This window comes from Diceros bicornis, chromosome 34 (assembly GCF_020826845.1).
Source record: "Diceros bicornis minor isolate mBicDic1 chromosome 34, mDicBic1.mat.cur, whole genome shotgun sequence".
NCBI lineage: Eukaryota > Metazoa > Chordata > Mammalia > Perissodactyla > Rhinocerotidae > Diceros > Diceros bicornis.
In genome coordinates, this window is record NC_080773.1 from 33,269,861 (window position 1) to 33,281,654 (window position 11,794).

General features: G+C 59.8%; 1 protein-coding gene across 6 annotated transcripts in view; it reads right to left on the reverse strand.

The window, feature by feature from the left end:
- Window positions 1-10,630, reverse strand: part of PPP6R1 (protein phosphatase 6 regulatory subunit 1) — a 34,164-nt gene extending 23,534 nt beyond the window's left edge. For 2 of the 6 annotated variants that reach the window (XM_058530299.1, XM_058530301.1), the window contains exons 1-2: window positions 7,818-8,933; window positions 597-829 (exon numbers count right to left, since the gene is read on the reverse strand). In XM_058530299.1, coding sequence (XP_058386282.1) covers window positions 597-829; window positions 7,818-7,841 — 257 coding nt within the window. In that variant the 5' untranslated portion in view covers window positions 7,842-8,933. Of the gene's footprint in view, window positions 1-596; window positions 830-6,457; window positions 7,243-7,817; window positions 8,936-10,074 lie in introns of those variants that run through there. The other 4 variants (XM_058530302.1, XM_058530304.1, XM_058530300.1 and 1 more) reach the window with 4 other exon arrangements.
- Window positions 10,631-11,794: the final 1,164 nt, after the last annotated feature.

Sequence of the window (11,794 nt, forward strand, 5' to 3'; positions counted from 1 at the left end):
ACGCTCCAGAAAGGAAAGTTAACAAGAAGATTACAGGTAAAATGGCCTGCCTGCAATCAGGGGATTTGCCTTAAACCACACCAGGGCCTGCGGGCATCCCACAGGATAACCAGTATTATCCTGCTTGTGACACTGTATATACTATATTTTGCAAAATGTCACCACTGGGGGACACCACGCAGAGTGTACAGGGAACTCCGTATTCTCTCTCACAACTGCATGTGATTCTACAGTCACATCAGCAAAAATCCAACTGAAGAAAACACCAGGAAAAATAAGTTGGGGTGGGGGTAGAGGTGGGGGTGGGGCCCAACGCAACAAGCTGGCCCAAGCGCTGCTCCCCGTGAAGGGTCAACGGGGTCACCCCACTCGTCCCTCCCCGTGAGGTTTGTCGGGAAAGCCTCATAATAAAGACGTTTTTAAGAAGCTGTATGGTGAGCGGTCTGGAGCGCAGGCTGTGAGTCTGCACCCAGGGGCCAGACCCGTCCCTGCCTGGCTTCTGTCCCCACACGGAGTCTGTGACGTCAGCGGTGAGTCAGGGCAGCCCCTGTGGGCACACGGAGGGCGGCGCTGGGGCAGAAGGGGCGGGAGCTCACTTGTAGCGCAGCCGCTCCTCGCCACTGGCCGGTGGCTCCTGGGTGACCCAGGCCACCATGGCCTGCAGGTGCGGTGGCTGCAGCAGGAAGTCCAGCAGCTTGCGGTTGACGACCTTGCACTCCTGCAGCACGTCCTCCTCGTCCAGCAGCTCGGGCAGGCTCAGGTCCTCCCGCTCCAGCAGCGTGTCGAGGTGCGAGCTCGTGTGCAGGTCAAACTTCCAAAACATGGCGCCCTGCGGGCAGGGGGTGTCACACGCTGGGCTCAGACGGCTGCCCAGACTTCTCCTCCAGCCCGCCCTCCTCCCTCCACTTCCAGCTGCCTCTGGCCCAGACAACCCTGACAGCTGCAAGGGCTGCCCTGCGGTCCAAGGGTCACTTCCCACCTGAGGCCAACTATCCCGCCCACCCCTCAGCCCCCAGGTGTGGCCCACACACAGGGCCTGTTAGGGAGAGCTCTGAGGCTGCACACGGAGCCACCACGGTCGTGTCCCCACACCTGGGCAGGGACCTCCAGGGGTGAGGCCAGAGCCGTGCTCATCCTGGAACCCCTGCCATCACACTCGCTTCAATCTGTATTTGCTGAAGAAATTCAAATGCCCATGACCGGCAGCGCGGCTGCCATCCAGCCCAGCAAACCACCACGCCACGTGCAGGGCGTGGGGCGGGAGCAGGGACGAGAGGGAAGCCAGCACCGTCTCCAGGCTGTGGCCGTTGCCTGGATGCTACATACACACACACAAACACATCCCAACCCCCCTCTCCCCACCCCGTGCCCAGGACAGGGAAGAGGAAAGGGGGGGCTCCCAGAACAGCCACTGACCGGGGCCCAAAGGAACCAGGACAGGGTAACCATCTCGGCAGGGAGGAGGACAAGGTCAGCTTCACCACCTGGAGGGTGGCGCCCTGGCTGGCACTCGAGACCCTGCACGCCCCGCTGCGGTTCAGCCACCCTGGCACAGGTGGCTAACCGGCAGCAGGAGCATCTCATGCGGAGCACTCTTGAGGCGTCAAGCAGGTCCAAGCCCCCGACACACACTGACTCAGCCACTCCCAGTCCAGACCACCCGGATGGAGACCCACCCTGTGCTCACCACTGGGCTCCCAAAGCCACTCGTCCCCACTCCGGGCATGCGTCCTATGTACCGGAGCTGTGTCCACGGACCCTGAACTCACGGCCCCTTCTGAAGGTCTGTCACCCCATCACATGACAGGCAGCCCACGCCCAGGTAAGTTGGGGGCTCCCCAGCACCACACAGGTGCTGACCAGAGCTCACACTCATCACCTGCCTCGTGAAGACCACCTGAGGCAGCGGCCGCTGAGGATAGACCAAGAGACCAGGACGCCCTCCTGGGCACCTCACTCTCCCGTCCAGCCTCCAGCTTCCACAGGAGCCTCACTGGCCTCCTCACTCATGCTCCCGGCCCCCAGGGTGACCTCCCAGCCCAGACCAGAACAAATGGCTCTATATCCACAACAACCCTGAGGGGACTCCTATTCCTGAGCCCCTGCCCACCACGCCTGAAGGTGGAGTGGAGGAACAGCCCTGTGCGCGGGGACAGCCAGGAGGAAAGAGGACTGTGGACGGGGCAGACACCAGGCCTGAGAGAGGGCCCTCGAGAGCCCCCACCCCCACAGGCCTCACAGGGTCCTGAACCACAGTACACAGGGACTGGCCTCCTTAGCCCTCTACCCCACCCCTACCCCGGCAGCTTTTCTAAAACACAAACTTGAGTGTCTCCTGTTCGTTTCCAGCCCAAGCCCTGCAGTGGCTCCCCTGGTCTCTGCACTCAGGACTCTAAGGGCCCTGCCCGCCCCCTAGCCCCACTCTGGCCGAGCCCACCCGCACCCCAGGACCTCCTGTTCCCTCGGCACTGTCACAGTCCTGCCAAATCTGCCCCAGGCTCTCACAACCGCCAGTCCCCTCGGCTGACCTCCAGTGTTGGCAGAGCCCAGGCCGCCTTCCCCAGTACAACCCTCGCCCCGAGCGAGCTCCGGCCCACATCGTCCCAGGTCTGCCGTTCCGGGCTGCGTCTCCTTCACAGCCTGCAGCCCTGCCTGAGAAGGTCCCTGCGCGACGCTGATGCCCCCCGCACCATGCTGGACGTCTAGGCCTCCAGGATTTGCAAGAATGGTGTGCATTTCCTGGACGACATACCAGATACACGATGTCGACAAACCATGCGGGCTGCGGCGCTAACACCATCCTCAGGACACACAGCCATTATCTCAACCTCCTCTCACAAGCCCCCTAAGGAAGGCACTGCTGGCCCCAATTTACAAGTGAGGAGACTGAGGTGCACCAAGGTAACTGCCCAACCCCAGGTTTGGGGGCTGGCGAGCTGTGGAGCTGGCGCCCGAGCCCCTGGAGACTAAATTCTCAGGGCGCAGGAGCCTCGTCCTGTTCACTGGGGCCCAGCCCGCCCATAAACCCTTACAGAACGAACGGGCGGGCTCAGGTCCAAGTCTGTGCCAGCACTGGCTCTGCCCTGGCTACGGCCTTCCCCTACCACCGGCCGACACCTCCAGGCAGCTGGAGGCTGGCTCCTTCCTGGTCCTCAGGGGGGCTTGGCGGGATGCTAAGCTCCAAGTCTAGCGCTTACTCAGCAGACACCTTTGAACTCAGGGAGGAGACCCGGGCCTGGGCTCCTCACAGCCTGCTGAGCCAGCACACCCCGCCCATCACTCACCGGCTGTGTGACACTCAGCAGTTGGGAGGGCCACCAGAAATCCAGGGGCTTCCTCAAGTCCCTGTCCAGACCCAGGCACCGCAGACCCTCCCTCCAAAACACAACTAAAACGCACCCCCCCTCCTCAACCTGCACGACCACCACCTGGACCAGGCCTATCGTCTCTCCCAGCCTCCCCGCGCCTCTCTACATCCCATTCTACAGGCAGCAGACAGAGCGTGCTGAAATGAAAATCACACCATGTCTGTGCTCAGGACCCCAAGGGCTTCCCACGGCTCTCAAATAACACCTCTACACCCTCCCCTGGCCGACGGGCACACGCGAGCTGGCTCCTCCAGCCTCTCTCACACCACAGTTCCTCACCTGCTCTGGCCACACTGGCCTTCTGTTTCCAGAACGCACCAAGCCTGGGTTCTCCTCAGCAACTTTGCTCTTGCTGCCTCACCTGCCTGGGACGTCCCCTTAACTGGCTCCTTCTCATCCTTCAAGTCTCCTGCCAAGCGTTTCCCTCCCAGAGGGGCCAAAGCAGTCCCCCAGCCCCACCTCTGCCCAGCGGCTCTGTGACATGCTTCCCGACCTGCCTGACACTTACACTGTCACACATAATGACACACATGCCCTGACTGGATGACGGACAACCCAGAAAGAACCTTCCTCGCGAGGCTGCCGTGAGCACCCAGAGACAGCACCTAGCACCGAATCTGGCACACGATACACGCTCAGAAATTTACGTGCTCAGAAACACTACCTGAAAGACACCCCCATCTACAAACCACCAAGCTCGCCCCTCAGAGAGTCCCCTCAGATGCAGGAGGCCGACACATCCGTCAGGGCATCAGTAAAGGGAATCACTCCCACCCTGTCCCACCCAGCCATACTTAGGGGCTCCTAAACCACAGTCACAAGATGGGGGGGACCCACCAGGGCAGGCTGGGGAGGGGAGGAAGGAGAGAGCAGGCTGCACCAGGGGCGGAGAGCGTGTCCTGTATGGAAGAAGGACTACTGCTTCGAAAGGAAATCAAACAGCGCTCCCCTGCACTCGGGCAACCACCACCTTTGCCCAGAGCCTACCTCCTCGAGGGACGTTTCCACAGGTCCTCCCTGACTTGATGACGGGTGTGTGACAGGGCCCAGGCCACAGGTGAGAAAACTAAGGCACGGCAAAGGTGACTCACCAGCCCTGAGGCACTGATGGCTGGGTGGGGCGGGCGGGTTTCCTGAGCTGGGCGGACCTGGACCAGATCATCTCCAGGGGCGGCCGCCACCCGGGTCCTGAGAAGCAAGGAAGAAGCTTCACAGGGTGAGAGCACCACCCCTTTCTACATGGGAGACTGTCCTCGGGGGCAAAAGAACAGAGAGGTCAAAAGGCCGCCCAAGTCAGTGAATGAAGCCAGTCACCAAGAACCACACGTATGACTCCACTCACACAAACTGTCCAGAAGAGGCAACTCCATAGAGACAGAAAGCAGATTAGCGGTTTTCAGGAGCTGGGGGACATGTGGGGGAGGGGAGGGGGGGTGACTGCTAATGGGTACAGGATTTCCTTCTGGGAAAAGGATGTTCTAAGAAAACCCCAAAAAAGTTCTGAAATCAATTGTATACAATTTTGTCAATTATATCTCACCTAAAAAAATCCACTGTGGTGATGGTTGCACAACTCTGTGAATATACAAGAAACCACTGAATCGTGCACTTGAGATGGATGAATTGTATGGCATACGAATTACATCTCAACAAAAACAAACATCACCAAAGCTGCCCCGGCTGCCGTGACGGTGCCAGGCCCAGGCCCTGCTCTACTTCCAAGTCACCAGAGCTGACGAGATGCCAGCTGGCCCAGCGCTGACGCACGTGAAGGCTCTGCCCTGGGGAGCACACCCAGGTCCCTCTCCCCGCAATCACTACCAACGTCCTGAGCTCAGGAGGCCCCCCAAGCAGGGGCCAGGGTAGGGACAGGGCCCAGCCTGCACCTGCAGAGAACCCATGTACCCACATCAAGATGAGGAGGTGAAGCACTGTTATTACTCCCATCTCACAGACGTGGAGATGGAGGCCAGCAGGGGCAGAGCCACAGCCACCAAGAGGCAGAGCCAGGACTCTGCCCGCCCTGCTCTCCTGACTAGAGGCGGAAATTCTCACAGCTGAGGCCACCCACCCACTCCCAAAGCACCTGGTTAGAGGGCGCAGCTACGGCCCCACCCCCAAAGCCCCCAACCCTCCACCTCCGCTACAACCTCCCCATCTGCTTCAGACAGCAGGTCGCACTTCCCTCCCAGAGCTGGCTTTCCAGAGAACCGGGGTTGAGCGGGGAGGTGGGGCGCCCCGCCGGAACAAGACAGGAGGGTGCTGGGTCGCATGGGGTGTGAACTCCAGGGGCCTCAGAACCCAGGCAGCCCCTTAAACTCTCAGAACCTCAGGTCACTCCTCTGAAAACCAGAGGAGGCTGCAAGGATCGGATGCAATCGAGTGCTGGTCGGTGCCCTAGAAACAGTGCTCAAGCCCTACACAGAAGATGCAGATACAGGAAAACTGGGAAAAGAAAACACAAAAAGAGGAAAAGAGAGAAATAAACTTTCCCCGGCTACAAACTCTCAGTTCACTCCAGCCTCACGTCCTGATGATCAACCCCACCTTCCCACTTAACGGAACTTGCTGGAAGCCCTGGGACTGGACAGGAGAGGCGGCTTTCGTTTTCACTCTCTAACAGCATAACCTGGGTCTGGCACTTGGCATCCGGGAGCCTCGTGTCCTCATCTGTGAAACGGGGGCACAGCCCACCGGGCAAGGCCGTGCTGTGAGAAGAAGCCGGGTTGAGGCAGGCGGTCCTGACACATCAGGGGCTTGGCAAGTGCTGGCCCCTTCCTGTCTGTCCCCGCGGCCACGCAGAAGCCTGGACACTTGCAGCAGGAGGGACGGAAACAGCCTCTACCCCAGGGGTGACGGCACTGAAAACAGAAGACTCCCCATTTGCCGGAGTGAGTCAGGTCATTCAAATACTCTGGCGGGCGCCACGCACCCCGCTGCCCCCACCCTTTGCAACTTTTAGCAAACTTCAAGAAAACGGAAGTGACTACCACTGGTTTTTAGCGACCGTTTGAAAACCATGACTCCGGCTGCAAACGGAAGAAGGGGAAACTGTAAATGAGAAAGGAAGCCATTAAAAAGAAAACTACCTCTCCCTGCGCCAGCTCTGCACCATCGCCTCGGGTTTCTTGCTTTGCTGTGTTGTGCTCAGGCCTCCGATACCAGCTGCCCCTCTCAGGATCCTGCCAGCCCCTGCCCCTGCCTGGGCTCAGACAGGGTCCGACTGAGGCTCCCGCAGGCCACCACCACTGTCACTGCTGCTACTGCTGCTGCCACCATCTGTCCAAACACAGCTCCGCCTGCCAGGGGGCCTGTGGGCTGATCCTTTATCTGCCACCCCTTCCTAGCCTGCCCTGTCCCTAAAGCACCCGGAAGTGAAGGTCAAGGGCGCAGAGGCCTCTGGGAGGGCCTCCGAGGCGGCCACCTGAGCTGCCCTGAGGCTCGGTAGACGCGCCAGCATTGGGAGAGGCCATCTCAGGCCTGCTGACTGCTGCCACCCTCAGCCATCACTGGCCCACAACAGCTCTAATGAGACATGGACTAGGCGAGCCCTAGGAGGGGAGGGAACCCACTACCCGCAGGCCAGCCCTCAGGCCCTTGCAGGGCAGGGTGGGTCAGAGGACAGCGAGACCACCCTCCTCTAACTTCCCCCAATCCACTGTCAGTTCTCGGCCAAATCTGGAAAGGGGGTGGGGGACTCCCGATTCCAAGAATGGGATGACGGTAATGGCGACCCCATAACCTCCGAGCAGGACCTGGTGTATGTGCCAGATGCGGAACCCAGCAAGGGAGGCAGCGGGACGCTCACTTGGGAGAAGGGGCCACTGAGGCCAAAGAGGGAGAGAGACCCAGCCAAGGCCACACAGGACCATGAGCTGGGACTTTCCCATGGCTCGGGAAAGCCTGAGGGGGTCCCCAGTGAGGGGATACCCTAGGCGCCACCCCCTCTGACCCCAGAGCACACCTCCCAGGGGAGGTGGCAGTCTGGTCCAACCCCAGGGGATGGAGTAATTAGGAAATAGGAGAGACTGGGGACAGCTGGCCAAGGACTGAGGAGGGGCCGAGAGCTCACATCAGGACCCTCTTCTGGATCGGTCACTGGTTCAAAGGAAAAAAAGGAAAAGAACAAGGCATAGATTTTGAAACAGCCCTTGGAAAACAGAGAGGAGCAGAGCAAGTGTTACAGAGTGATCCAGAGTCAGAAAGGCTGGGGGCCAACCTCGTCTCTCCAAACGTCAATCTCCGTGGCCTTCGAGCAGGGACCTAACCCACACAGCCTCAGTCTCCTCACCTGAGACACCTCACAGCTACTGTAAACCGGGGTTCAAAGGGAAAACCATGCTTGGCCCGGAAAGGAGGGCACGTCCCCACCCCCAGGGCCGAGCCTGCCTGAGAGCCGGGTGCAACAGGAAGGCTTCTCATTCTCTCCAAGGCTCCCCGGCCTCTCACCTCTTCTCCTGCTGCAACCCGCATGGCGCCCAACACTCCCGCCACACCTGACTGCTGGACGCGCCCTCGCCTCTGCCCTGGCTCAGCTGCTCCCTCTGCCTTCCCTCCAGCTCTCTGAGCCTCACTAGCTCCTCGTGGGTCCTTCAGGCTTCAGCGCAGACACCACTTCCTCCAGGAAGCCTCCCCTGACTGTGTTCAGGGCCTGCTCCACGCTTCCCTGGCTTCCGTGGTCACCCTACGACAGCACCTGACGGCTGTGTGACAGGCTCTGCCTGTTCAATCACCTGTCTCCCCCAGAAGATGCCAATTTCCCAGGACTCAGCACCAGGCCAGGCCCACAGCTAGAGGTACTTGTTGAATTAATGAAAACTGAAGTCCAGAGAGAGAAGGTGACCTGCTAAGGTCACTTGGCCAGAGATCGTGAAAAAAAGTTTTTTGGGGGGATGAGCAGGTTCTCCTCTAACAGAAACACACAAGATGACCCAACAAAAACACAAGAGTAAATCAAAACACACAACTCAGAATACACAGCTCCCCACGGATGACAACAGAGCAGATAATCCAAAAGTACAGATAATACCCAAGCGAGAGAGCAAGGCTTCTCCAGGCGGCACTAGTGACATTTGGGGCCGGGTCACCCTCTGCGGTAGGGGCCGTCCTGTGCACTGCAGGATGTGGAGCAGCATCCCTGGCCTCCACCCACCAGATGCCAGTAGCACCTCCCAGCTGTGACAACTGAAACTGTCTCCCGCCATTGCCAAAGGAACCCTGGGGGACACATGCACCCCCAGCTGAAAACGCACTGCAAGAGACCACCCCAAACCAAATAACAATCCTAGAAGCTACTGATCCTGGAGCACGTCCTGTGCCTTGCATTCTGCTACAGACTTCTGCCAACAGCGCATGGGTCCCCAGAGCCACCCTGTGCAGAGAGCAGCGATGTCGGTGCCACTTTACACCCCACTGAAGTTTCCTGACAACTCTGAACCCCGTACCACACCTGACAACACATCTTCCTTTCCAGAAACATCCTGCCTTTCTGGTTAACGGTAACATCTGCATCCTCAGCACAGACGTACAGGTGTGCAAAAGAGCAAGCAAGGAAGACCCTCACCAGAAGGTCACATTCAAGGGCCCGGACAGGCAGCCCCGGCAGGTGTCATGCCCCACTCCCTCGCGACACATCTGCACCCCAGCGCACAGACCTTCACGTATTTGCACGTGCTGTTCCTTCCACCCGGAAGGCCCTTCTTCCCACTCTCCATCTGTCAACTCCTACTCATCCTTCCTAGACAGAAAAAGCCACCCGCTGAGCCAGTCTCACCAGTCCCTCGGCTGTGGCCTCCTGTGGCGCCCTGAGTTACCTCTATCACAACACCAGTAATTGTGACTGTCCCTCTGCCTCTGTCTCCCCAGGACACGGCAGAGGCAGGTCCCCCTCCCTCACACCCAGCAGCAGGCTCCCTGCCCTGCCCTCAGCAGGCTCATCTCACAGAAGTGGGATCGAATGGCGGCTGTTCCAGAGGGCTGGCTCTCAAGGTCCCCCTCACAAGAGGCCAGAAACACAGGGTGGGGGAGCCACGGTCAAGGGAAGGGGAAGGCCCACTATCCAGTCGTCCTGACCAAGAGTGCGAGTCCCCAAGAAGCTGGGGTCTAGACAGCCGGCGACAGAGAAAGAGGGGCAAGGGGGTGTCCAAGGGGAAGGGGCTGAGGAGAAAAAGAGGAGGCTGTCTGAGAGGGAGTGGCCAGGGGAGAAAAGAGTGGGGTTGAGTCCCAAGGTGGGGAAAATGGAGGTGCGGGGGTCAAAGGGAGAAGACTGGGGAACGTTGGCTGGGTGGGTGGAGGCCTAGGGGCAGAGGCTAGGAGATTTGGGGGGCCGAGGAGCAGAGACTAAGAGACCTGGGGGGCCGAGGGGCAGAGACTAAGAGACCTGGGGGCTCGAGGAGCAGAAACTAAGAAACGTGACGGGCCGAAGGGCAGAGACTAGAAGACTTGGGGGGCCGAGGGGCAGAGACTAAGAGACCTGGGGGGCCGAGGGGCAGAGACTGAGAGACTTGGGGGGCTGAGGGGAGAGACTAGAAGACTTAGGGGCGGAGGAGGAAGAGACTGGAGGAGGGAAATGCCCAAGAAGTAATGAAGGGCCCAAAGGAGAAAGGGCTGAGCAGATTCGGGGGTACCTAAGCGGGGCGCAGGAGGGCGGGCGGAGCGGGGACTGAGGATGCCTGGACGGGCGGAGGGTCCCGGGCGGCCGGCTCACCTGCGCGGGGGGGCGGCGGCTCCTCGCACTCGGGGCTCATCGGGGCGCCCCCCCCGCCCCGCCGCCGGCGGCTCCGGCCCCTGCTCCGAGGCCCGGTATGTGGGGGCGGGGGGCCGCGGCGGAGACTCGCGCAGGCGGCCGGGCCGGGGCTCGCGCACGCGCCCTCGGGGCTAGGGGGGCCCTCGCAAGCCGAGTTCCAGGTGTCGGGGGTCGGCGCCGGCTGGGACGGGGGTGGGTCCGGGGCCGCCGGCGAGGTGGGCGCGAGCCGCGACTGGGGGCCGGAGGAGGCTAGCAGGGTCGCGAGGCCCGCGCAGGCCCTCAGCGGGGAAGTCGCCGCGGTTTTCCCGGCCCGGCCCAGCGCCCGCAGGAAAGCAAACGCCGGTCGGGGAAGACGTCGTCCTCCGCAGTCCGAACAGGCCGCAATGCTGAGCAGCGGCCGACGGAAGTCGAGGCGCACTTCCTCCACCTCCCCTTCCCCAAACCGGCGAGGTCTCCGGGCTTTCCAGTCCTCTTCAGGGCCTCCGACGCCCGTCTCCGTCCGCCACTATCCCACAATCCCCCTAGCGCAGGGGCACGCAGGAGGCCCCGCCCTCTCGCCGCCGTCTCGGTGTGCAAGCGCCCGGAGGCCGCGCGCCCGGATCCTGCAGTGCGCGTGCGCGCTGGGCACAGCCGCTCTAGACGCCGCCCAGCCAGAACATCTCCGTTGCAGATGCGCTTGCGCCAGTTTGCTCCAACCATTTCTCCCCGAATAAACCCAGACAGCTCAATGCGCAGGCGCTGCTGCACACCCGGTGGCATTTCTCTTGCGACTCCGTTCCAAAGTCCAGAGAAAATCCTGCTCCAGGATTTCTCTTCCCACTCGCTCCTTTTAGAAATCCATGCGCTCTTCTGTCTCCTCCAATCATATTCCTGCTGTGGCTCCAGGGTCGAGCTCCTGGGGAATCCATCCCGGGTTTTCTCTCCAGCCAAGGCTAAGCGCTTCTGTCTCGCCCGGTTTTCTCTCGACGCCTTCTCTGTGCTTCAAGGGGACTTCAGTCCCACCTCTAGGTTGCCCAGGCCGTGTCTTTACTGTTGCCAGTGTCCTCTAACAAAGCATCCTCTAACAACATCGACTGGAAGGATCCTCCTAGACCTTGTATCACTATGCATTAAGGTCTCATCTTTTTCTGAGCCTCACTTTCCCCAACTTGCACCAGGTTACAGGCCCACTGTAAGGATAAGTTGAGTAAATGTGTGTAAGGACTCAACTTTTACTTTTTTTTTAACCTGCAGATTTACCTTTTTCATTTCAGGGACATTTTATTGAATCATGTGTTTGAGTACATTTTCAGGTTCTGGTTGGTTGTCCTCTGTTTCAAGGAAGCCAATTATGCATTTGTCCTTCACATCTGTTAGCTTCTAATTGCTCTCATCTTTGTCATTTCCACCTGCATTCACTGGTTACCACGTCAATAATTTCATTTTTCAGCCGTGTCTCTCCTGGTCCTTGCTATTTCCAGTGTATTTGTTACATATGATGGTTTTTGGTCCTTGTGTCCGTTAGCTACTGCTTTGTGACAAACAACCACAGCCTCGGTGGCATGTATCATGTTCATGGTTTGGAATTGCAGGTGTGAAGGTCAGCAAGGCTGTTCCCACTCCTCACGTCTCTCATAATCTGGAACCAGTGGGCTCCCGAGGGCACCATCTCATAAGGGAAGGCAGAAGCACAAGAGATCAA